Here is a 22,733-nt window from a genome sequence, read left to right as displayed (position 1 = left end):
ATAGGGAGTGAATTTGGGTATAGATCAATAACACTTAAAGAGTCCAGATCCAAATAAAGACTTTGATTAGGAAACTTCTAATTGGATTAGGAGAAGTTGATCCTGATTTGCAGATAAGATAAGGGATAAGCCTTATCACTTAAAGAGTCAAGATCCAAATAAAGATTTGGATTAAGAAACTTGTAATCATATCAGGAGATTGACTCTTTAAGGGTTATATATAAAGAGGAGGGTGAACTAGAAAATAGACACAATTTTGCTATTTTCTACTTCCAGTTCTCTCTCTCTCTACTCTTGCTGCCCTACCCTATTCAATCTCCACCTCTTTGAGTGATCAAGATTGGATATTGATATTGTTTCTTGGTGGAAGAAACAATCTTGAAGTTGTGCTCACTACCCTGTTCAATTCTTGTTGAAGAATTTGAGGTTCTTGTTAATCCTGCCTCACCCTAAACTGTGTCATCTTTAGTGGAGGAAGGATTTGGTACTCTCTTTGGGTGTGAACATCTACACTAGGAGGAGCTTTTTGTGTGGATCCCATATCAGGTATTGCTCTCCCTAATCTTTGCACGAGATTGGAATTTCTAATGGTGCCATGGAAGATGAAAGGAAATGATTACAACTCCCCCGCTGCCACTCAGCCGAAAAGAATGCAAAAGAAAATTATCAAGCGGCACATTAATTTAAAAGGACCACCACTAAGAAAAGATGACACCTAACCCCCGACCCATACACACGTCTATAGCACATTAATTGGAGATGATAGTTATGTGAAGGACATGATGAACACCACATAACCCGTGCATAACGGTCAGTCTCACCTATTCAGCTAATAGATTGCAGCACACCGTGCATACCCTCCAACCCAAATGGAGGCCAAGAAGAGCCCCCACATAGATAACCGGTTCAACCAAAGTATTTTACGATAGACAATGCTCTGCAAAAGACAGGGAGGCTGAGAATCAAAACGATGATTTCAACTGTCTTTGGCAAAGCATTCCCCTATCGCGAAATGGGGGGGTTAAAATCAAAATTGATAGATTTCCCTTAACCAAATGGGGTTGGAAACTCATATCACACTTTAGTAATTATTTTTTAACAAGTCACTTTTTGTCGATAGGAAGGGGGTTGAGAACTTCGCCAATCAATTCAGCACAGAGCTGCTCTTCAACAGAAAGCAACCTGTCAAAAGACAAGGGGACTGAATCACAGAGAGCAAAAATTTAACCCAAAACAAATGCTCCTGATTCTCATCCAAATAGTACCACTAAATTGAATGAAAGAATGTTTATCAATAAGCTCACACTTACCAATACGCATAGAGTCCATCGTGCATCCCCATAAAGAACAACAACGATCACCAGACCCAACATTTCGAAAGCAAAAAAAGGTGCCACGACACTTGCAATTCCCCATTCTCTTTGCTCTGCCACAAATCTCCAAAGAAAACCCAGTGACAAAAATGCTTATCGGTACTTACCGATAAGCAAGGGGGCTAATGCAAGTACATGATGGTCGCGTAGACCATTAGAGCACAGAAGATGCTAAACCAATAATACACAAATGCTTGCAATGAGTCCATAACTCATCACGCATCTGCGATGAGCTCGGATTCCACGTAGACATGTGATGAGCTCATGATGGAAAATGAGTTGCGATGAGCTTAGGATCCACACGGACTTGCAATAAGCTTAAGCCCATTTCACAATAGCAACATGTGTAATCGCAAGACAAAAGCAAGTAAAAGAAACACATGCATCGCTAATAACGCGCATGACAGGATGCCTCACAGGCTTAAAGAAGACACGCGAGATAAGTAGTGATGTCATCCATGCCATGTTAGTTTAAAAGGGTCACAAAAGAAAGTAGTACGTATTATGAGAATCATCAAACAGAAGGAAAGCTCATTCTTGAGATATTTCATAAGACACATGGTGAAACCCTAGCAGTGTTCCCTGACAATTGACACCAAATCCAAGATTCCCTTACCTAATGAGAATCAAACACTTTTGGCTCCTTCCTTTCGAAATCTCGGGATCTCTCTCTATAAATAGGGGTCTAATTCATAATGAGATCGTCATCTTATCACCTCATTTGCCCTAGCCTTTAATCTACCTCCTTGCTCCCAGCTTTCCTTTGCCCTTCAAGGATACCCCCATGCATAGCCTTACCTCTCTACTTACAAGGAGAGTGCTCCATATAAAGGGGTTAAGAGGAAGAGAGTGTATAGAACTTGTTTTCTTCACTCTCTTGCTCTCTCCTATTATTTATTGTCTCCTAGAAACCCTAGTTCAACCTAGGCATTGAAATAACTAATTTTTATTAGTTTTCTCACTATGTTTTTGCAAAAAAAGCATTAGGGAAATCAGGCTCACAAATTCCAATTGATTCAAGGCAGTTGGATAGCATTTTTGTAAAAAATAGGGTTGCTAAATCAGCTTCTCATTCACTACGCTATCTTTAGTTTGAGGCTTGTTTTTGGGACTGATTTTGGGTGTGAAGTACCACTCTAGGAGCTACTATTTGTGGACTCTGTATCAAGTACAATTAGTTTTAATTTTGGTTTCAAATTTGGTCCAGTTTAATGCAAGATTGATCCAAAAGTTTTAGATTTCAAAATCTCTGGGAAACTTATTCTCGAGTTTAGTTAGAATATTTTTGAAATTTTTCTAGCCATTAAACTTGGTTTGGCCATCCATATTTTGGATTCTAACCCATCCAACAATGATGACTTATGTCAGACCTATTCTAATTTGTTCAAACATCTGGACCAATGAAATTAAGCCTAATAGACCCAAAAAGCCCAAAACCCCAAAGATATCCCCACTTGAGACTAAGAAAAGACAAAATAGCTTTTATAGGTGGGTCAATTTTACATTTTATGCCACTGACAACCCCAAATACGAGATTGCCATTACAGGCACACCCCAAGTTCCCATTGGACATGCAAAACCCACAAAAATCAACCCCAAATTGAGGAGAACCCTTTCACCAACTAGGAAATGTTGATTGAGCACCTTTTTCTTTGAAAAATCTTTCCCCATTTTCTTGTAAAACTCTTTTGAAGCCCAAGCTCTTTGATTGGATGAGTTTTAGACCTCTTCCCTTGTTTTTCTCTATAAATAGGACAGAAATCAAGCTTTGTAAAAAACTAGGAGAGGACCTTGGGCGGATCTAAAGAGGAGAGAAATAGAGGAGAAACCTTAGAGGCATTCCCCAACCTCTGTAGAACTCTCATTCCCAACTCTACCTTTGTAAAACTCCAAATTCATCCACTGTGTTTCAGATCTGAAATTTACATGAAATCTCTTAGAATTCAACAATTTCAAACCTCTTTCGAGATCATTTAGGTCCTCTCTTCATTCAATTCAGCTGCAGGAATATCATTGACAAGGTTACATACGAGAGAGGTAAGTCTCTCACTCCAATTTTAGCTCGAGTTTGGGATCTCTAGGTTGCTTGTAGTTCAGAGATCCTAGAGAACCAATGTCCTCAACTTCTTCTAAACTGAGAAAAGAGGCAGAGAGGTGAGGATCTTAGGGAAGTTAGTACTTAAGGCCCAATAACATCACCTTGAAATCAGTTTTTGGAGGAGTTGGGAGCATTTTTAAGCCGACCATAGGCTTCCCAGAGATCACACTAGGGTTTACAACCTTTATCCATTCCTAACAATTTATGGATGGATATTTCTATGGATTTTATACAAGGGTTTCCTTAGTTCCATGGTAAGGATGTTATTTTTGTTGTTGTTTATAGACTTAGCAAATATTCTCATTTTATGGCTCTTTGTCATTCCTATTCAGCCATAATTGTAACCCAATGATTTTTGGATCAAGTATATAAATTCCATGTAATGCCAAAGAGTATTGTAATTAAGTGATAATGATATGGTCTTCATCAGTAAATTTTAGCGAGAATAACTCAAGCTTAAACGGATTGAACTACACCTATCAACTGCATACCATCCTTAGATAGATGGGCAAACTAAGGTGGTTAATAGGTGCTTGAAAAATTATTTGAGGTGCATGATTAGTGATCAACCTAAGGAGTGGGTAAAGTGGCTGTCACTGGCTGAATACCAATATAACACCTCTCAGCACACTGCTATACAACTCCCTTTGAAGTTTTGTATGGTCAACCCCTTCTAGTTCATATACCATATTTGGTCGGTGATTCAACTAATGAGGAAGTTGACAAAATCCTTCAAGCAATAGAGGCTACAATTAGACTCTTGAAACACCATCTATACCAAGAACAAAATAGAATGAAGCAAATGGCTGATAAGAAAAGAATTGAAAGAAAGTTCAAAGTGGGAGATTGGGTGTTGGTTAGACTGCATCCTTATAGATAAAGTACTATGGTTCATAGGTAGTCTCCTCTCTCATCACTCTCTTTTTCGCTAGCAATTCTTCTCACATCCATCAAAGCTCCTTCTTCTTCATCCATTAGAGCATCTTGGTTGAGATAGGTGATTGATCTTTTGAAGACCCTGCATCAGGTTGCAAACTATATCTGATTGCCCAAATTTGATCTCATTAAGGATGACCATAACATGGTTCATTTATAGTTGAATCAAATATGGATCCACCCCTATGCAAACTCATAAATCCAATTCAATTCGACTTAATTTTATATATTCATATACTTGAAATTTATATTATATTGTTATAGGTTCATGTTTCATGCAAATAGTTTTCAATTCCTTTTATTCATGATGAAATACAATAGTCACTTTAGTTTATTTTATTATAAGAAATTGTCTAAAATTCACCATGAGTTTTCATCATTTCTCTTAAACTCACCACAAATTTTTAAAATGTCTAAAACTCACCATCTCACTAACTTGATGTTAAACAGACTAACGGGTGTTAACATATTACCATTTTAACCTTCATATAAAAAATAAAATATATACAAAATAAATTAACGAGTGTTAATATATTATCATTTTAATATTTAGACATGAAAAAAGGAAAAAGTTCAAAAAAATATTTTCAAATATAAAATACATAAAAGCATAGAAATTATAAAAATATAAAAATATATAGAAATTACAAAGAAATAAAAAAATATTTTCAAATTATAGAAACTATAGAAATTGAAAAAACAAAATCAAAAAATAAAAGTTGTAGAAAAAACACCAAAAATTGCAAATAAATAACAAAAAACACAGGAAAATTTATAGATTGTAGAAAATAGGAAAATGTAAAAAAAGAATAGAAATTATAAAAAACATTGGAAATTATAACAAAACACTAAAAATGTAAAAAAAAAACAAGAAATTCAAAAATTGAAAAAGACCATTTTTCCTCTAACTCACCATTCAAGGGTAATTTGATCATGAAAATTGTTATTTATGTTGACATGGACACCATTGTTAAGAAGCATTAACGGTGCACTAGCGGAAGGTTAGTTTTGGGAAATAAAACTTACTGACATGGTGAGGTTTAGACATTTTGAAAAGTTGTAGTGAGTTTAAGAGAAACGTTGAAAACTCATGGTGAGTTTTAGACAATTTCCATTTTCTTATTAATATATAATGTTTTGATCATTTTTATTGCAAAAGGAATTTGATTCAAATCCAATATAAATGAGATGGATATGATCAGATCTACATAAATCCAATTAGATTCGATCCGTTTGCAAGTCTTTTTTTTAGGGCAAGATCTGTTTGCAAGTCTTGGAACTAAAAATAAGAGGCTCATCGAATTACTAACTTATCATCAAATGGGAATACAAAGAATATGATAATATCACACCTATTTCTTATATTGCCAATCAAAGTCTCTTGTTTGATGAACATGTAAGGAGAACATTCAAAAGTTGTTCTTGCGTCCTATGTAGTTGGAAATATCAAAAAGATCCTTGGCAACAATGTATTCCCATAATCTACATCCAATAACACAATGATGTTGTTGGGAAATTGGGATCACTAAAACTTGGAGAAGCTCTAAGGTGTGTGTGAAGACACTGTATTTAGAACGTTATTTGTCCCCACTCAATTTCATCGAGTTTGTTGTTAAGTTACAGGCAAATCCGTTCACAAGATACAACAGAGCTTTGGGTGAGAGTCTGCAACCAACAAGGTTGAAGATTCTCTAAAGAAACCTTCTATGAGACAATAGCATTTCGAATAGAGATAGACAAAAGTGATTTTGGAAAAGCTTGTATGTGCATTAGCTTGATTCACGCTCTTTAAATAATTTCTAAAGAGTCATGGAGCAGAGAGGAAGGTGATGGTTAAGAAAAGGCTCTTGATCACACCTGATTGAATCGTGATCATTGAAACATTGCGCCACACAGCCCACACCTGATCGAATAGTTGAACAATCACTTTTCAAAGTTACCTCTAAAGCGCCTTGTTGCGCCGCAAACATACGTGTACATGCATTGCACGATAACAGACCTCCATACTCTCTTCTTTATTTATAAAGAGTATAAATAAACTCCTATTTTAAAACTCAAAACAAGTTTTATAGTTTGTGGGACAAGTTGAAAAATGATTTTAATAAGAAAAAAAAAAACTATTTTCAAATACACATGTGCAAGTGGCTTTTTCATGTAATTGATCAATCAAATATGTAATGTGATTAAAATGCAACACGTGTAATGATTCTAAACGTCATATCAATGGCTACTGGTGGGCCGGATTTTGCGTTGTGTGGACGTGGATGGAGTAGTTTGGTGCAAGGAAAGAGATCAGGTTGTGCGTGCTCGTGGGTTTGAGGTCAGAGTTGGTTGATACCCATTTAAATTTGTCAACAACTTTTACCGATCAGAGTTGGTTGATTTATTCGATTACTTTTTTCTCTTGTTCCTCTTCTCAATTGATGAGAGAGAGACAAGAGAAAAAGTGACAGAGGGGAGGAGGGAGGAGGGAGGAGGTTTCTGGATTTTGATGGAGATTTTGATGAACTCAAGGAGGACCCACTTCACTTTCATCTTCATTTTCATCAACCTCCACTCCCTCTTCACACAAGATCCTTCTGTCATTTTTCCTTCGTCTGCGACTTTCTTTTCAATTGGGTTTTCATTGTTTTACCTAATCGGGGACCATTGTCAGCTACCCATCTCTATTTGAACTTTTCTTTCCAAAGATCCATGTTTTGTTCTCCAAAATTCAGAGATTTGAGGGTATGGGTCTAGACCCCGGATCCATCTACATCTTCTCTTGAGATTTTATTGTATCAGAAACCTATCATATGATAAGGATCTGCTTCATTTGCTTTGTGTTCTTTGGCTTCATCCCGTAAAATCTCATCCCTTGTCTATTTCCTACACTGACTAACAGCTGTCATGGATGTCTGTACGGTTTCATCGATGGGCTTCACTGTACCAAGATGCTTGATCAAAGGAGAAGCTTTTTGGTATCTGTGGAGTTTGGGTTGGTTAATCTAATAATTTCCAATAAAAAATTTGTCCTCTGAGGTGCATACAGTGATACAGAGAGATCCATCTTTACACAGTATTTTGGACAAGGCCCACTAGCAGAGTTGAACAGTGACCATTTTCTTGATAAATTTGTTCAAAGCCCTCCTTCTCGCGGACCTTTTTTTATAATATTTTAGAAGGAAGAGGGAGGGGATTTCCGGGTTTTTTTTCCCCTTATAAATGGTTATCGTCCCCAATCCCGGTTGTTTTTTCTTAACTGGGTCCTCTTCTTTCATCATTAAGCAGAAAGTCAGAAACTTGATTCGACAAGTCTAACTACTCTTATCTAATGCTTTTCTTCTTGATATCCTGCCTTTCTGTCTTCCTTCTTTCCAAATCTCTTTCTCTCAAACCTCTCGCACCATGGGCGAGTGAGATGAGATTGCTCTCGCTCTGGTTCTGGAAGGAATTATCCTCTTTTCATGTGTCCTGGTTGAGGAAAAGTAAGCTTTCTGATGGTTTATTTGAAATTCCAGCAAGGATGTCTTTAAAGAAGAGTACTAGTTTGCAAGTAGAGAATGTTGAGGAAACAGAGAAGATGTGTGTATTGGATTTGCCTGAATTGGCATTGGAATGCATTCTTGGGAGGCTTCCCCCATCTGGGTTGTGTAACATGGCTGGAGTTTGCAGCTCTTTGAGGGACAGATGCAGGAGTGACCACCTTTGGGAGAGACATATGAAGGAGAAATGGGGTAGAGTAATCGGCCGTGCTGCTCACCTTGAGTGGCAGTGGCATATTGCTTCCAGAAAGGATTTGGGCGTGTTGAATAGAACTAAGCAGAAAGGTTTCGTCAGGTCTCTGTCTTCTTTTTGGCCTCTTCCCTGGATTAGGTCGAAGCTCGACAACAGTAACAAGCCAAGAAGTTCTTTGCCTGTTGACTCGGTTATGTCTTGGTACCTTGCTCTCGAGAGTGGCAAGTTCTGGTTCCCTGCTCAGGTCTACAACCGCGAGGTATTGCATTAATACATTGTTTCTCTTTAATCTGTATTCAGTTTTCCCTTTTTACTGAATTATCTGGATTCTTTTCTCAATTTTTTAAGTATCTTTTAATAAATCTATGCTGTAATTGCTTCAGTTTAGCAAGGGTCTGTAGCTTTGAGCTTTAACTGTCCCAGATATTTTCTTTCTTTCTCTGTTTTCTTTCATTTGGGTGCTGTTAATCTTAGGTTTCTAGTGTGGTTAGTGGCTATCAATGAGGTTGCCTTGTGCTTAATGCTTACCCAAAGCATTCTGGTGCTTCTTTTGCAGCATGGGCATGTTGGTTTTATGCTGTCATGTTACGATGCAGAGCTTAGCTATGATAGCCGCACAGACACATTTCAAGCAAGGTAGTAGAGAAGTCCAAATTTTCATGGTTCTGATTCTTCAAAGCCTTTTGCTGTTTTTGGTTATAGACATGAAAATTAATTACATGTTTTCAAGTGGTTTGACTTGGTTAAGTGTATATCAAGTATCAATTTTTTTAAAGGCATTGGCCTCTATGGTTGTCTATGGTGAGCTATGGATGCATCTTGACCTTCCAGGTTGTTCTTTTGTTTTATAGATACCCACCACATGGCCGGAGGACAGTTGTGATTGAAGATGATGTGCAGTGGGATAGGTTAAGAGCACCACCTGTTGATACTCGTCCACATGATCTTCATGTTTCTGACTGTTTGCATGATTTACATCCTGGTGATCATATTGAGATTCAGTGGAGAAGGAATAAGGAGTTCCCATATGGTATGTTCCTTATGACATAACCTTCTGTGCTTTTTGAAATCTCTAGCTTTCTTCATTTTCTGTTTTGTATTCATTAACCGGATTTGGTGTTATAGAACCTTACTACAGATGAACATTCTCCTCATGTTGACTTGTTCTATATTTGTTTCAGGTTGGTGGTATGGTGTGGTAGGTCACCTGGAATCCTGTGATGGGAATGAGAATCACTGCCATTGTTGTTACAGTGGTAAGATAATAAAAAAATTCCCATTTTCTGTTCCTTTTCTTTTTCTTTCAGCTAGATCTATTTTCCATGAGTAACAAACTTCTGTGGAAGAATGACCTCAGAAACAGAAAATTTACAAGCACAAGATGTTTCCAGCATACAAAGATATTTTTAATGAAAATTTTATGATACAGTAACATGTTTTGTTGTAGTGATACCACAAATGTTGCACACTGTGCGGTACTGTGAGATTGTAGATGTTTCATCCTATTTGTGCAACATTTATAGTGTTATTTAAATGTTGCACCCTCTCTTTATGCAACATTTACAGCCTAAGTGTAAGTTAGTCCTGTGAGAAACATCTATTCACCGAGTGTGCAGGATTGATTTACTAGAAAACATGTTTCTGTGATGTAGAATTTGTTTGTTTATGGTTAAACTCAACCAATTTATTCTAATATCCAGTAATTTAATTTACATCAGACGAATTTGGCCGGTCCCTGTCTTCAAAACCATCTAGTCACTATTTAGGGATCTCCTTCTCTATTTACTGCCCCACTAGACAAAAGTCAATACCTCAAAACTCTCTCCAACAACTTTGTAAGTTCCATTCTAGAATACTGAAGGCTGATCAGACTGGAATTTATTTTCCATGTTTCCCTCATTATCTCTGAATAGACAACCTTCACTTGTTCACCAGATGGCCTTGCCAGTTAAACTACCAGACTAGTATCATTTAATCTCCCAATCCAACTTGAGGAAGAATCACAGTGCAAATTAAAATTGGTTCTTATTTCAATAAACTAAGTAGCTTGAAATCATGATCCTTGGATACAGATACAAAATTTCACTTGGTCTATCCAATAAACTATAAAAAAGAAAACCCAAGCAGTTTTTATAGGCTGTATCTTGTTCTTATTTTTTTTTTTTTTTTAACTTTAGCTCCCTATAAGGCTCTTTAGTTCTCAATTCTAGTTCTTTATTCATGTAGAAATGGGCTTTTGCTTTTCGAATACACATCCAATGTTTTAGAGATAAAATAAAGACTCTTGTAAACTAAAATTTAGCATTCTTTCATTGCTTATCGAATACACATCCAATGGTTTAGAGAACCCTATTGACTGAAGAAGAATTTTAAGTTCTGGCCTAGTTGCTCTTACTCCAGGTGATGGATAATTGCTACATTGTTTGTCCAAGTGATGTTGGATTCCACATGAGTGCTGAGTCTTTAATTCTTGGACTGAACTATAATCTAGAGAAGAAATATCTCTACACAGTGTCTAGTTAAAGGAGTCCTTTGACTTTGCCGCCATACAGTTAAGGTAAATCAACTAAGATTCAATTTGATCAGGTATAGGAATTTCCTAAAGTGCCACCCCAGAGATTGCATGACCTATATGTATTTACTTTGGAGAACTTGGTGACTCTTTGGTGGTTTCTAGACTACCAATGGTGAACCAGTACATGTCAGCACATGTGGCTGTTGGAAGAACCCAACATTCATCAATGTCTACCTATAAGCAGCATCCTTCCACAGTCCACAGGCATTCTTCTGGAATGCTTTCTCTTATTCTTTTCTTCTGACATCTGAAGAGACCTAGCAGATATAATTCTTATGACTATTCAATCAAGTCAAATTAACGCACAAAAATCTCTCCCAGGCATGACTATCAAATTATGATCCATATGCAGATCAAACAATATGCCATTGTCAAAACTCAAACACCCAGCATATGCCTAGTTACTCGAAAGATAAATTCCTTCTTGACTAAGATCTCTCCTATTCTATATATTCTTGTTTCTGGTCATTTTACCCTCTTTTCTATCAATAAAATTTTCTTCATTATTTTCTAAAAAACAAAAAAGATCTGATTTCTTAATTTGTCCAGTACCGTAACTCTTGATTGGCTGGACATTTGATTGTCCTTACACTGACTCATGCTGAAATGCTGACAGATATTGTCATTCTGGAGTTCAACCAGTACGCACCTGGATCACGGTGGAGGCAAGCAGCCATAAGCAGGAAGGATCATCGAGAAGAAGGCAATGAAACAGATGGGTTTTATGGAGGAATCAGGAAAATTTACTGTGAGGAGGAGATCTCAACATGGAAGCGTCTCTGGCCAACAGAGGTCTTGGAATAGTGAACATAGATAGTATGTTTCCGACTCTATGTAAGAGGATCATTGGTTCAATAGAGAAAATAGAGATTATGAATCACTAAGGAGGTTCTTAGGGGTTGAAGTTAGGCTTCTGATTTAGTTGGGTGGCTGTGGAGGCTATATTTTTTATTTTTTTTCTGGCCGGCAGAAATTTACAGCTGTTAGATGTGACTCCGGTCCATGCAAAAGTGCCCCTATTTTCTTGATTTGAGAATAATATATATTGTACCATATTTACCACGGTATATAAAGCTCACCTATTTTTTATTATGAAACTGGAGAAATCCTTCCTGTTTACCACTATTAAATAAAAATGGTACTGTAATCATTGTGGGATAAAATTTTTCTTAATATTCCAATACCTATGGTCTCACAAGGGAGAAAATTATGTAACCATGTTTCTGGGTTTCTCTTATCTATGTGATATAACAGGCAGCATATGTTGCATTTTAAGCAAGCTGCAAGCTTAACCAGTGAAACATCATGACGAAGATTATTTTTCCTTTTTCTTTTACTTTTTTCCTTTTTCTGCTCCTCAAGTTGAGCCGTCATGACAATTATATTTCGTAAGAACGAATGCTTATGCTATCACTACAAGAAATATGACCTTGTGGGCAAAATCGTAGTTAAAGGTCATAAAAACCATAATTAGAGACCTATAATAATGGTTTAGTTATAGATAAAAAACCATAGCCTATGTTCGCGTGGTTATAGCCTATAGCTACAGTTCAATTAATTTGTGATGATAGTCCAATCGTAACTAAAAGATGCATATAGCTATATATGGTTTTTTAAATTTTTTATAGTTATATATCCAAATTTAAAATCACAGATTTTCACAAAACCGTAGCTAAAGTTTTTCCATTATAGCCACGATTTATTACAAAACTGTAGGTAATGTACCAATTTATAACCACGATTTTTCTTTTTCTTTTTTTTGCCAAAATTGAAGCTAAATACTTAACCTATAACTACAACTTTTTTGATAAACCGTAGTGAAAGATGCATTCTATAACCATGGTTCCTTACAAAATCATAGCTAATTGCTTTAATCTTTACCTACGGTTTTTAACAAACCACGGCTAAAAACTGAAATCTATAACCACAATTTCTTACAAAATCGTAGCTAATTACTTTAATCTATAACTACGGTTTTTTTTTTATATTTTTGAAAAACAGTGACTATATTCCAATTAAAGTAGCAAAAAAATAGCAACAATTGGAACCACCACTTTAAAGCAATACATGTTTCATTCATATAACACATGGAAATTGTATAATTTCTAGAAAATGGTTATATTATTGTGATAAGAAATTACATGCCATGTATAATTTGAATACATCATTGTTTAAAATGTATTACAAATGTCAAATTTTCCTTAATACATATTGAAGTCTATATGACTTTAAAAAAAGAGAGAAATTCTAAATATAAAAGAATTATCCATTGTCTTCAGCCATGCTTTGAGAGTTTAACCTACAAAGAAAAACCAAAAATAAAATTAGAACATTGATTACTTTGATGATCTAATTAATGTGCAATATGCAATGAAAAAATGTAAAGTAAGATAAGTCATAAAATCCAATATACAATGACAAAATGCAAGATAAATTTTGAATTTCTAATTAAATGTGTTTGGCGACTGAAAAAGAAAGGAGGGAAGGGAGGGGAGTCAATAGAGAGAGGAGTTAAAGAGGTTTCAGGGGAAAATAACACTGAGAAGGGGAAAGTCTCAGCATTTTTTTTTTTTTCTTTTGAGAAGGGAATGGACGGTGAAGAAGGTAATTGAACACTTAGAAAAAAAAATAAAAGGGAAGAATATAACAAAAGAAAGCAGTTGGGGAAGAGGATGAGGTTTGGAAGGAAAAGGGTGGGAAGAAGAAAGTTTTGATGGAGAGTGAAGGAAGGTTGTTGGAGAGTTCTCAAGAAGGGGGAGAATGATGAAAACTAAGTTGATGATGGTGTCTTGGTATCATGGCTGTTTGGGCATCTCCTATTCTTGATTTCCAGAATTTTGTCAAGTTATTGATTAGGCTCTTTGGGGTATTCTTGGGGAAGTTTGGGGTTTTAAGATTGTAACTTGGTTTATTTTGAATTGTTACTGGGAAAATTGTAATTCCTTAGTTTGCCTGGAAGTGTTACCTTAAAACTTATCTAGGTTATATTTTTTCCTTTTAATGAATTTTATTTGTCTTTAAAATAATTAGATAATAAAACATTTAAGAATATAATGACCATTGCAAATTCTGCTTCAGCTGTTAAAAAACGTGCAACTTATGTAATTTATTCACAATAAGATAAAGCAACAAGCCATTCAGTTCAACCACTTCAACAAGCCTAAAACTTATCACTGTGACAGCTCTGCTTAGTTATATTGCATGCCTATGATGCATGATAACTAGTGTGGTTAGTCATATTACCTAGAATGGCAGAATCTTTTGTTTATCACAATCATAAGCAGTAACTTCACAGATAAGAACAAATAATTTAACGAAGGACTTCTTCACTCTGCACTACCAACAGAGGTTAAAGATCATAAATACCAATAGACAACATTTTGAAATTGAACCAATTACACAAAAAATACTATTATGCATCATATAAATGACTTAAGGTGCAGAACCTCAATACCAGTATGCACCAGCTACTAAAGAATCTACCCAGTTATCATAGAAGTGAGGCTAAAGATAATAAAGCAATCTATATACATCATAGACATGAAAAATGGGTACAAATCTAACTAGTTGTAGACATCCCACAGATTATCTAGCACCAAGCATGGAATTAACAAAGGTACCTATCCAGTAGCTCTCTTTGCACAATATTTAACTTCAAGAATGGTATGTTGTGGCACTAAAATCATAAAATTACTGACCCATGTAAATACTAGGATATGATGCAGAGGAACTTAACTCTTCACTAGAATAGACCTATGTCTCCTGCACTTTATCCTCAGCCTTACAGCTCATCTGATTTTATCCCTACATAGACATGAAGGGTAAATGATGGGATTTAATATTTTTTACCAAGTGGATCAAGAAAGGTTTAACTCCTTCAAGCTATTCTCTACAAGGTTTCCATGTGGTTATGTCTTTTAAAGGATAAAAGTAATGGTGGTCTATGTATTGTTATTCACTTGTATGGCTATTTGCTTCTTCTCATAAAGGCTTCACCTAAGTTTTTAGAATGATAATCATCAAGCATAAATGACTGATCTAGATTTATCAAAGAGCATACCTTTACTTCCACTTCTTAGAAATCTAGATTTATCAAAAACTCCTTTCACTCAACCACAAGGGAACCATCAATAAAATATAACTAATTCAAAAATCAACCATAAATGACTGATCTCAAGTCACCTTACCCCTTTCAGGCTCCTATATGCCTCACCAGTTAGGAAGGGAGCATGTCATTTTCCACAAAGAAGCATAAGAAAACAAGGTTCATGCATTCAGAACCACCATTTGGGAGTAAAATCAGAAATACATTGGGGCAAGAAAACCAACCTGATCAAACAATTCGAGTTTTCTTTCCCTCTCTCTTTTACCACTCCCTAGGTTGGTCCGATTTGTGAGTATAGTGCCCAAAAATTCCTTCCATGTCTTCAAAATAAGGATAAGGAACATGTAAATGGAGGATATGTGTGAAGTAACCACATCTATTTGGGCAAGCACATCAAAAAGACATAGCAAAAAGAGATTAGTTATGACTTATGAGAATATACTTTCTCATAAGAAAGGCAAATTTCTTGTAAGGGCACATAAAAAATGAAATCAAGATAGAAAAGTGACAAATCAGAATTAAAATGAGAAATTGCCCGCATAAAGCAAACTAGGATTTTAGAGAAAACCTTGTAGAAAAAGATCTACCTTATGCAAACTGAACCAGGGGACAGGTGTAATTAGATACAATATATCTTTTGAAATATCAATGCCTCTGGCAATGCCTTATTTAATAAGCATCAAGTAATCACAATGCCTTATTTATCTTAAATAGAATATATCTTTTGGAGCAGTGTTGGACTGTAATTGTTGGTGTTATAAGGAGTAGAATATACCTTGTACATTCTATTAGGTTTTGTGGCTGCTAATGGCAACAACTTAGGGTGCTGGAAAGTTGATTATGGGAGAATAAGAGAAATCACATAGGAGAAAATGACACAATATCTATCTCCATGTATTTTCAATTGGTCCCACCTAACACAAAGCCTTGAAGTCAACCTAGAAGATCTGACAGCTATGAGTAATTGAAAATTAATCCATGCAACACGGCTTCAATAACTTCATATGCTATTTGATTGATTTTTTGAGAAGCTCCATTCAATGATGGGTCATGGGTGTGGTCCAATATTCCAATGAAAATCGTCATAAATAGATGATCTCAATTTATAAGTTTTTTTCTTTTTGTGGACATTGAGCTAGATGAGAATGTGAAGAAATCTATGGATGAGATAAATGCAGGTAATCACTTGTACCCTTTGCATATCTTGGATTTGAAGTACCTTTCCTTTTTAGTTACATCTAGAATGGAAAAAGAATTGAATTCTACTTCCATCTAAATTCAAATGTCTAACCCCTATGAATTTTAAATTCCACTTAAACCCACAATTGAATGCCTAGGATCTCCTTTTCAACTAATTGGAATTACTTAAATACAATAGATCACTTTTTGACTTGAAAGTTAAAGTTTAACCAAATACCTGATGGAAAAAAATTCATGTCCAAAGGATAGATTATCCACCCTGTAGAACATGATGTGAAACTAATCCATGAAGCAAAATCCGAGCTATTTTGCTAAGCTCTGTAAGATGTCAAAACATCAACTACTTGGAATTACTTAAATAGTCCGAATAGACAAAAACAAGAAGACTGGAGCAAGCCTTACCCCAAAGTGAATTTAAAAAAGAATTCTTAATCAAGCACCTTTATAGAGAATCTAAATCCACCGAGCAAACTTGACTTCCCAAGCAATGTTAATTTAGAATATATTCACAAAATATGCACAGAAGTTTCAGAGAAACAGGAAGAGATTTTCTTTTAATCATTCAAGTGATTCAACTTGCTAGAACAATGAAATTTTCATCCAAGTACAACAAAACAACGGCAAAGCAGAAGTCCAAAGGAAAAACAATAAATATTAGTTTTACCAGAAATGAAGAACACGCACTATTTTGATAAACCCAATTCACTTGAGAATAATAACTTCATAAAATCACAATATGGGCTCCAATGGTCCTCATCTTGCATAAGCTCTACTATAGCCTTCAAGGATTAAATCGATGTTGCAGTGGAGAGGCTGACTCAAATGCTAAAACATAGTGGATTGATTAACTAATAATGGCGTTAATCGAAAGATCTCTTCACAGAAAGGCAAATACGATTGAACGACAACGGATTGGGTCCTTTGGCTCCCTTTCAAGAGGACCTCTATTGATCGGAATAGTGCTCTCTTTGGTCACGTTTCTGATGTTAACATTCATTGGGATGTCTCGACTTATCTTGAGAACGACATCTGAAGTTCAAATAGAAGATGTGCAGGGACTACAATCGATGATGGTTATAGCAAAGGAAGGGTTTGTTGATCTGAAAGATTGAAAGATAGAAGAGACTACAGGATAGGAGTTAAACGGTGTTTCAACAACCTAGGGTTCATTCATAGAGTGAGAGAGGGGGAGATGTTTGCAAGCTCGAGCAATAGGTTCTTGTGTTCTTGACAGAATGAAAGAAATGAGGAGGGAGGAAATTTGACGGAGAAGAGGGACATTTTCGCGCTAGAGATAGTGGTGGACTGGACTCGGACAGGGTCGGGTTCGGGTTCGGGGTCGAAAAATCAACCAAATTTGAATATCATATTATAATATTTACGTATAAAATAGATTATTTAATATGAAATGCTATATGTACATAAGTATACATTATTTATAATATACATATTTGCGGGCCAAGTCAGCCCAAGGTGGGTTTAAAATACTAGGCCTAGGCCCAACCCTAAAACTTGTGGCTTTGATAAGGATCCGGATCCTGGACAGACCTGAACACAAAACCTAAGTTTAACCTTAAAATTTGTGGATCTCAGTTTTCTTTTACTATCAACAATTTAACCATTCAGATCAAATAGGTCATCCATGACTTGTTACTAGTAGTGTATAATGTTCAAAGAATCAGATCAGGCATTGAAGATCATGAGTTAGTAGTTCAACCAAGGTTGAACCATGATGACATAATATTATATATATATATATATATATATATATATATATATATATATATATAATGGGTAAGCTACCCAAAATACAACCAAAGTGCCTTCTCCACTTTGGAACAAGTAGATAGCAAAAAGTTACCCAAAATACAAAAAAAAAAAAAAAGAAAAAAAAAATTGTCCAAATAAGACAAATAATTGCAAAGTTATGACCTCCAAAAGATTACATACAAGGTAATTTAAAAGTGATAATTAAAAAAGATGAGTGGTTACACAAAACTAGAACTAGTTCATTGGCTCCTAGGTTGGACCAGCTAGGTGGACGGTTTTGGCCGATTTTTGGGAGAAAAGGTTGGGTCATGGTTTAACTATAGTATTAGCTGATCTGGTCCAGCTTTCTAAACATTGGTAGTGTATATATGTTTTATTGTAAAATGGGTAAGGTAAGGTGCCTTCAGCCCATGAAGTGCATAGATCACAAAAACTTGCCCCAAAATTAAATAAAAAATATCACCCTAATCTGAGCACCAAGCACAAAGTTATGGCCTTTCTTGCTATGTAATATCAAATGCTTATGCTATGTTCTTCCTAATTTGACATGAATGGGGACCTTTGAATTGTAAGACAGATATTGGGTCTATTTTTTGTTATGCAAATATCTGCCTCACCACAATATGCAAAAGCTTTTGTAAGGTTTTGCAATTGGAGAATGTTGTTTGACAACAAAAGAATTGGAGATTTCTAACCTGATCATTGAAAGCGATTGTGGAGCAATAGTAAGTGCCATAAACAAGAAATCTTTTGATTATAGCAAGGATGCTTGGCATATTATAGTGGACATCATCAAGCTTGTCAATCCCAAGATATCATTCTCATAAGAGATGGGAATAAGGTGGCTCATGAGTTGGCATATAATGGAATCAATAGCAATCTTCACTCATTTTATCCCTCAAGTGTTAGTGCAGTTCGTACAAGAGAGAACACAACAGATTTGGGGTGTGTCTAATGTATCGACCACACCAAGAAGAGGCTATTTATATTAAAAGATGTAAAGGGACACTTTTATACTTATAATACAATAAGTAATGTACAAGGTAAAAAGAATAGAAAATGAATATTACAACAAGAAAGCAAAATCATAGTTCAGCCCTCACTTTCTCTGTCTCTATGCTCCTCAACTTGATGGCGTTACCATCAATTTGTCTATTAGAAAGGGATGTCGAGCCCTAGTCATAGCCTTTGTGAAAATATTTGTCAGTTGAAGAGTAGAGAATATGAGGCAATAAAATGTTGTCAGTAGTAAAGAGATATCTTATAAAATGACAATCCACTTCAATGTGCTTTATCCTTTCATGGAAGACAAGATTAGAAGCAATATTGATTGCGCTTAGATTGTCAACCAATAAAGGAACAAAAAAGGACTAAGCAATATTAAAATCATGTAGTAGTAACTAGAACCAAATAATCTCACTACACAATGAGGACATGGCTCTATATTTTGCTTCAATGGATGACTTCGAAACAGTTTGTTGCTTCTTATATTTCCAAAATGTAAGAGAATCACCAAGAAATAAGCACCACTCAGTGCTAGATCTTCTAGTATCTGGACAACTACTCCAATCAACATCTACATAAGTAGAGAGATGAAGTGGTGAGGCGGATGGAAAGAACACACCATAGGAAACTGTCTCCTAGATATATCTAATGATACAATATACTACTGTCATGTGATGTTGACATGGAGCATAGACAAATTGACTTACAATATAGATTGCATATGAGATGTATGGGTGTATCATTGTGAGATATATAAGGGTGCTCACAAGTTGACGATACAAGGTGGCATCTTCTAAAGGAGGGCCATCATCCTTGCTTAACTTCAAATTAACTACCAAGGGGTATCAACAACCTTTGTATTACTAAGATGAACAAGGCTGACAAGGTTAGTGACATATTTTTGGTGATTAAGGAAGTAGCCACTAGAATTGTGGTGAACTTCCAAGCCCAAGAAATATGTAAATTGTCCTAGATCTTTCTGAAGGGATGGGAGATCCATCATATGGATGTCCGTACCATGCAGGGTGGTTAGACAAAATTTCAAAAATTTATTTCTCCTATCTGGGAATCATATTCCCTAATTTAGAAAAACTGCATTTTTCAATGTTTGTTCTTGAAACAAACCAGACCAAATAAAAAACCAAGGTTAGGAAGAGCAACACCTGATACAGAATCCACGCAAAAAGATCCTCCCAACATAGGTGTTCACGCCTAAAGAGGGTACCAAATCCTTCCTCCACTGAAAATGACACAGCTTAGAGTGAGGCAGGATCAACAAATGGATTCTTCAGCAATAATTGTGTAGGGATGTGAGTGCAACTTCAAGATTGTTTCTTCCACCAAGAAATAATATCAAAATCCAATCTTGATCACTCCAAGAGGTGGAGATCGAATAGGGTAGGGGGGCAAGAGTAGAGGGAGAGAGAACTGGAAGCAGAAAGCAGTAGAATTGTGCAACCCTTTTTCAGTTTGCCCTCCTCCTTTATATAGACCTTAAAGAATTAATATCCTAATCTGATTAGGAGTTTCTTGATCCAAATATTTATTTGAATTTGGACTCTATAAGTGATAAGGCTTATCCCTATCTTATCTACAGATTAGGAACAACTACTCCTAATCAAATTAGAAGTTTCCTGATCCAAATCTCTATTTAGATCTGGACTCTTTAAGTGGATAAGAGTTATCCTCTTATCCTTATCTGCTGATCCATATCCAGATTCGCTCCCTATTTAATTAATCCAATTAATCTAGTTCGAAATGGGCTTTAGGCCCATTAAGCTTTCAGGCTCACTTCTTTTTAATGTTGGCTAGCTTGGCTCTCTTTATATGGCATGGGACCCTATCATTGATCTCCACATAAGCCACAAGGGTTCAGTCTAGCCTCTGTTACAAGGCCTGGCCGAATTCACTGCTGAATACAGTGAACCCTCTGAGTCCATCAGTATGGGCTCTTAATGGGTCCAACATTTACAATAAATGGTCCTTAGGTCCAACCATCTTATGAAGGCCCAAGGACTGTGGGCAAATGTGAGATTAGCCCATCAGGTTTATCATCCCTAAATGGTCTTACACTTAACCTCTCAGCCCTTAATGATCAAACACTACTCGACAAGAGAGGACCTCTCCCTCGGTAGCAAGGTACAACGTTGCACTCTCTACTCACATGGATCCCGAGAATTAAAACCGTTTTGCATTTTGTGAAACCGTAATATATATGTATATCTCTATATAAATATATTTTGCAAAAACAAATTTCAATAGGTTTGAAATCAAATGCCAGTAGTTTAGGTTTCCATCAGAGAGAGTGTATTCCCCGAACACTCACTTTGTTTGACAAAGGAGCTGATCCTATGACTATGACCACCCACTCAGGTGAATTCTCGGACTACCCCAACATACCCAGGTTTTGACCCCCTCTAAGGATCTCATTGATTGGCATATCAAAGATAGGCCAATCCGACACCTAGTGCAGTACCATAATTGAGTCTAGGGGTCAATTATAACATTCCAGTTTTGCCCATCTATCTCCAAGGTGTAGGGCAATACTGGAATTTGGTCTGGTTCAGGGTTTCAAGCAAACCCACACTATCCAACGGCTATGAAGATTTTAAACTAACATGAGTCTCACATGTGTCTAGTTTAAGGGTATTACACAGAAACACACCAATATAACATGAATCAAATATGTACTTTATTCATTTACAATAAATGTCATAATATACATCAAACTGATTAAAGCTAAGGGCATACACTATCTAACAGTTCCCACTTGCACTTAGGTCCAATCGGGTACAAGCTGGAGTCCCATACTTTCCACGTGTTTCTCAAACACTTTCTGTGTCAATGGCTTAGTCAATGGATTTGCCACATTCTCCGCTGATGCTACCTTCTGAATCTGGATGTCCCCTCTACTAGTAGTGTTGTCACACAATATCGGTAGGATTCCAAATTCTAAGATGAACTACTTCATCCATATGTAACCTCACCTACGACAATGTGCTCGGCTTGGTTTGTGGACTGTTATTATATAGGACCCCATCATCAAGATGTAACCAGATGTTGACATTTTATCATTTGGGTCTGATTGTAAGTCAATATCAGTATACCTAACGATCTATAGTGAACTACCATTGAATACCAGACAAAACTCATTTTGTCCTTCAAAGATATTTCAATATGTTTTTCACAGTTGTCCAGTACTCCTGTCCTGGATTAGATTGATCTCTACTTACCACACTCACTACATGGGCAATGCCAGGCCAAGTGCACAGCATGACATACATGGTGCTCCCTATGGTTGAGGCATAGGGAACCTCTCTCATGCCCTCAATCTCCTCGAGAGTCTTGGGAGACATACCCTTGGAGAGAGTGACTCCGTGCCTAAAAGGAACATTTCCTTTCTTGAGGTTCTCCATACTGTATCTCTTGACAATTTTGTCAATGTAAGCAGATTGGGATAATCCTATTATCCTCTTCGATCTATCCCTATAGAGTCGAAGTCCCAAGATGTAAGAGGTTTCTCCAAGATCTTTCATGGAGAATTATTGTGAAATCCATACTTTCATCATAGTTAACATTCCTACATCATTCTCAATGAGTAGAATGTCATCTACATACAAAACCAGGAATGTAACCTTATCTCCCACTGTCTTCCTGTAAAATCAAGGCTTATCCAGATTCTGCTCAATGTCAATCTATTTGACAGTAGAGTCAAACTAGATGTTCTAGCTCCTAGAAGCTTGCTTAAGTCCATATATGGATTGGTTAAGTTTACACACAATGTGTTTTTTACCCACAGCAATGAACCCTTGCAATTGCTGCATGTAGATATCTTCAATAAGATCTCCATTAAGGAATGCAATTTTGACATCCATTTGTCAAATCTCGTAATCATGGTGTGTTGCTACAGTTAGTAGGATTTTAATGGATTTAAGCATAGCCATGGGCGAAAAG

The 22,733-nt window shown here is 36.2% G+C and overlaps 1 protein-coding gene and 1 long non-coding RNA gene across 6 annotated transcripts; one reads left to right on the top strand and one right to left on the bottom strand.

Moving 5' to 3' along the window:
* Positions 1 to 6,724: 6,724 nt before the first annotated feature.
* LOC148871674 (F-box protein At2g32560-like) lies at positions 6,725 to 11,796 on the top strand. The gene is made up of 5 exons (XM_088971659.1): positions 6,725 to 8,383; positions 8,681 to 8,760; positions 8,976 to 9,154; positions 9,306 to 9,380; positions 11,316 to 11,796. The coding sequence occupies exons 1-5, from the start codon at positions 7,721 to 7,723 to the stop codon at positions 11,501 to 11,503; spliced, it is 1,185 nt and encodes a 394-aa protein (XP_088827785.1). The 5' UTR covers positions 6,725 to 7,720; the 3' UTR covers positions 11,504 to 11,796.
* Positions 11,797 to 12,793: 997 nt separating this feature from the next.
* On the bottom strand, positions 12,794 to 17,270 carry LOC148871673 (uncharacterized). 5 transcript variants are annotated; one of them, XR_016107055.1, is made up of 5 exons: positions 16,669 to 17,270; positions 15,029 to 15,124; positions 14,436 to 14,503; positions 13,943 to 14,030; positions 12,794 to 12,998 (listed from the first exon to the last, which is right to left on the bottom strand). It is a non-coding gene; the product is annotated as an uncharacterized LOC148871673 (long non-coding RNA). The 5 variants fall into 5 exon arrangements; XR_016107053.1 differs by lacking the exon at positions 14,436 to 14,503; XR_016107054.1 differs by lacking the exon at positions 14,436 to 14,503 and having other exon boundaries at positions 15,029 to 15,180; positions 16,669 to 17,245.
* Positions 17,271 to 22,733: the final 5,463 nt, after the last annotated feature.

This window comes from Nelumbo lutea, chromosome 2, assembly GCF_056320005.1.
Source record: "Nelumbo lutea isolate HS-2025 chromosome 2, American lotus-T2T, whole genome shotgun sequence".
Lineage (NCBI taxonomy): Eukaryota > Viridiplantae > Streptophyta > Magnoliopsida > Proteales > Nelumbonaceae > Nelumbo > Nelumbo lutea.
Note: the sequence above shows the minus strand (reverse complement) of the source record. Positions and strands in the feature narration are given on the sequence as shown.

What these genes read in the sequence shown, in the direction of transcription:
- LOC148871674 (XM_088971659.1), top strand. Translation starts at nt 7,721, where the DNA reads ATGCTTTTCTTCTTGATATCCTGCCTTTCTGTCTTCCTTCTTTCCAAA. An exon ending in CTCAGGTCTACAACCGCGAG is followed by an intron (nt 8,384 to 8,680) that starts GTATTGCATTAA and finishes CTTCTTTTGCAG; the next exon opens with CATGGGCATGTTGGTTTTAT. An exon ending in CTGCCATTGTTGTTACAGTG is followed by an intron (nt 9,381 to 11,315) that starts GTAAGATAATAA and finishes AAATGCTGACAG; the next exon opens with ATATTGTCATTCTGGAGTTC.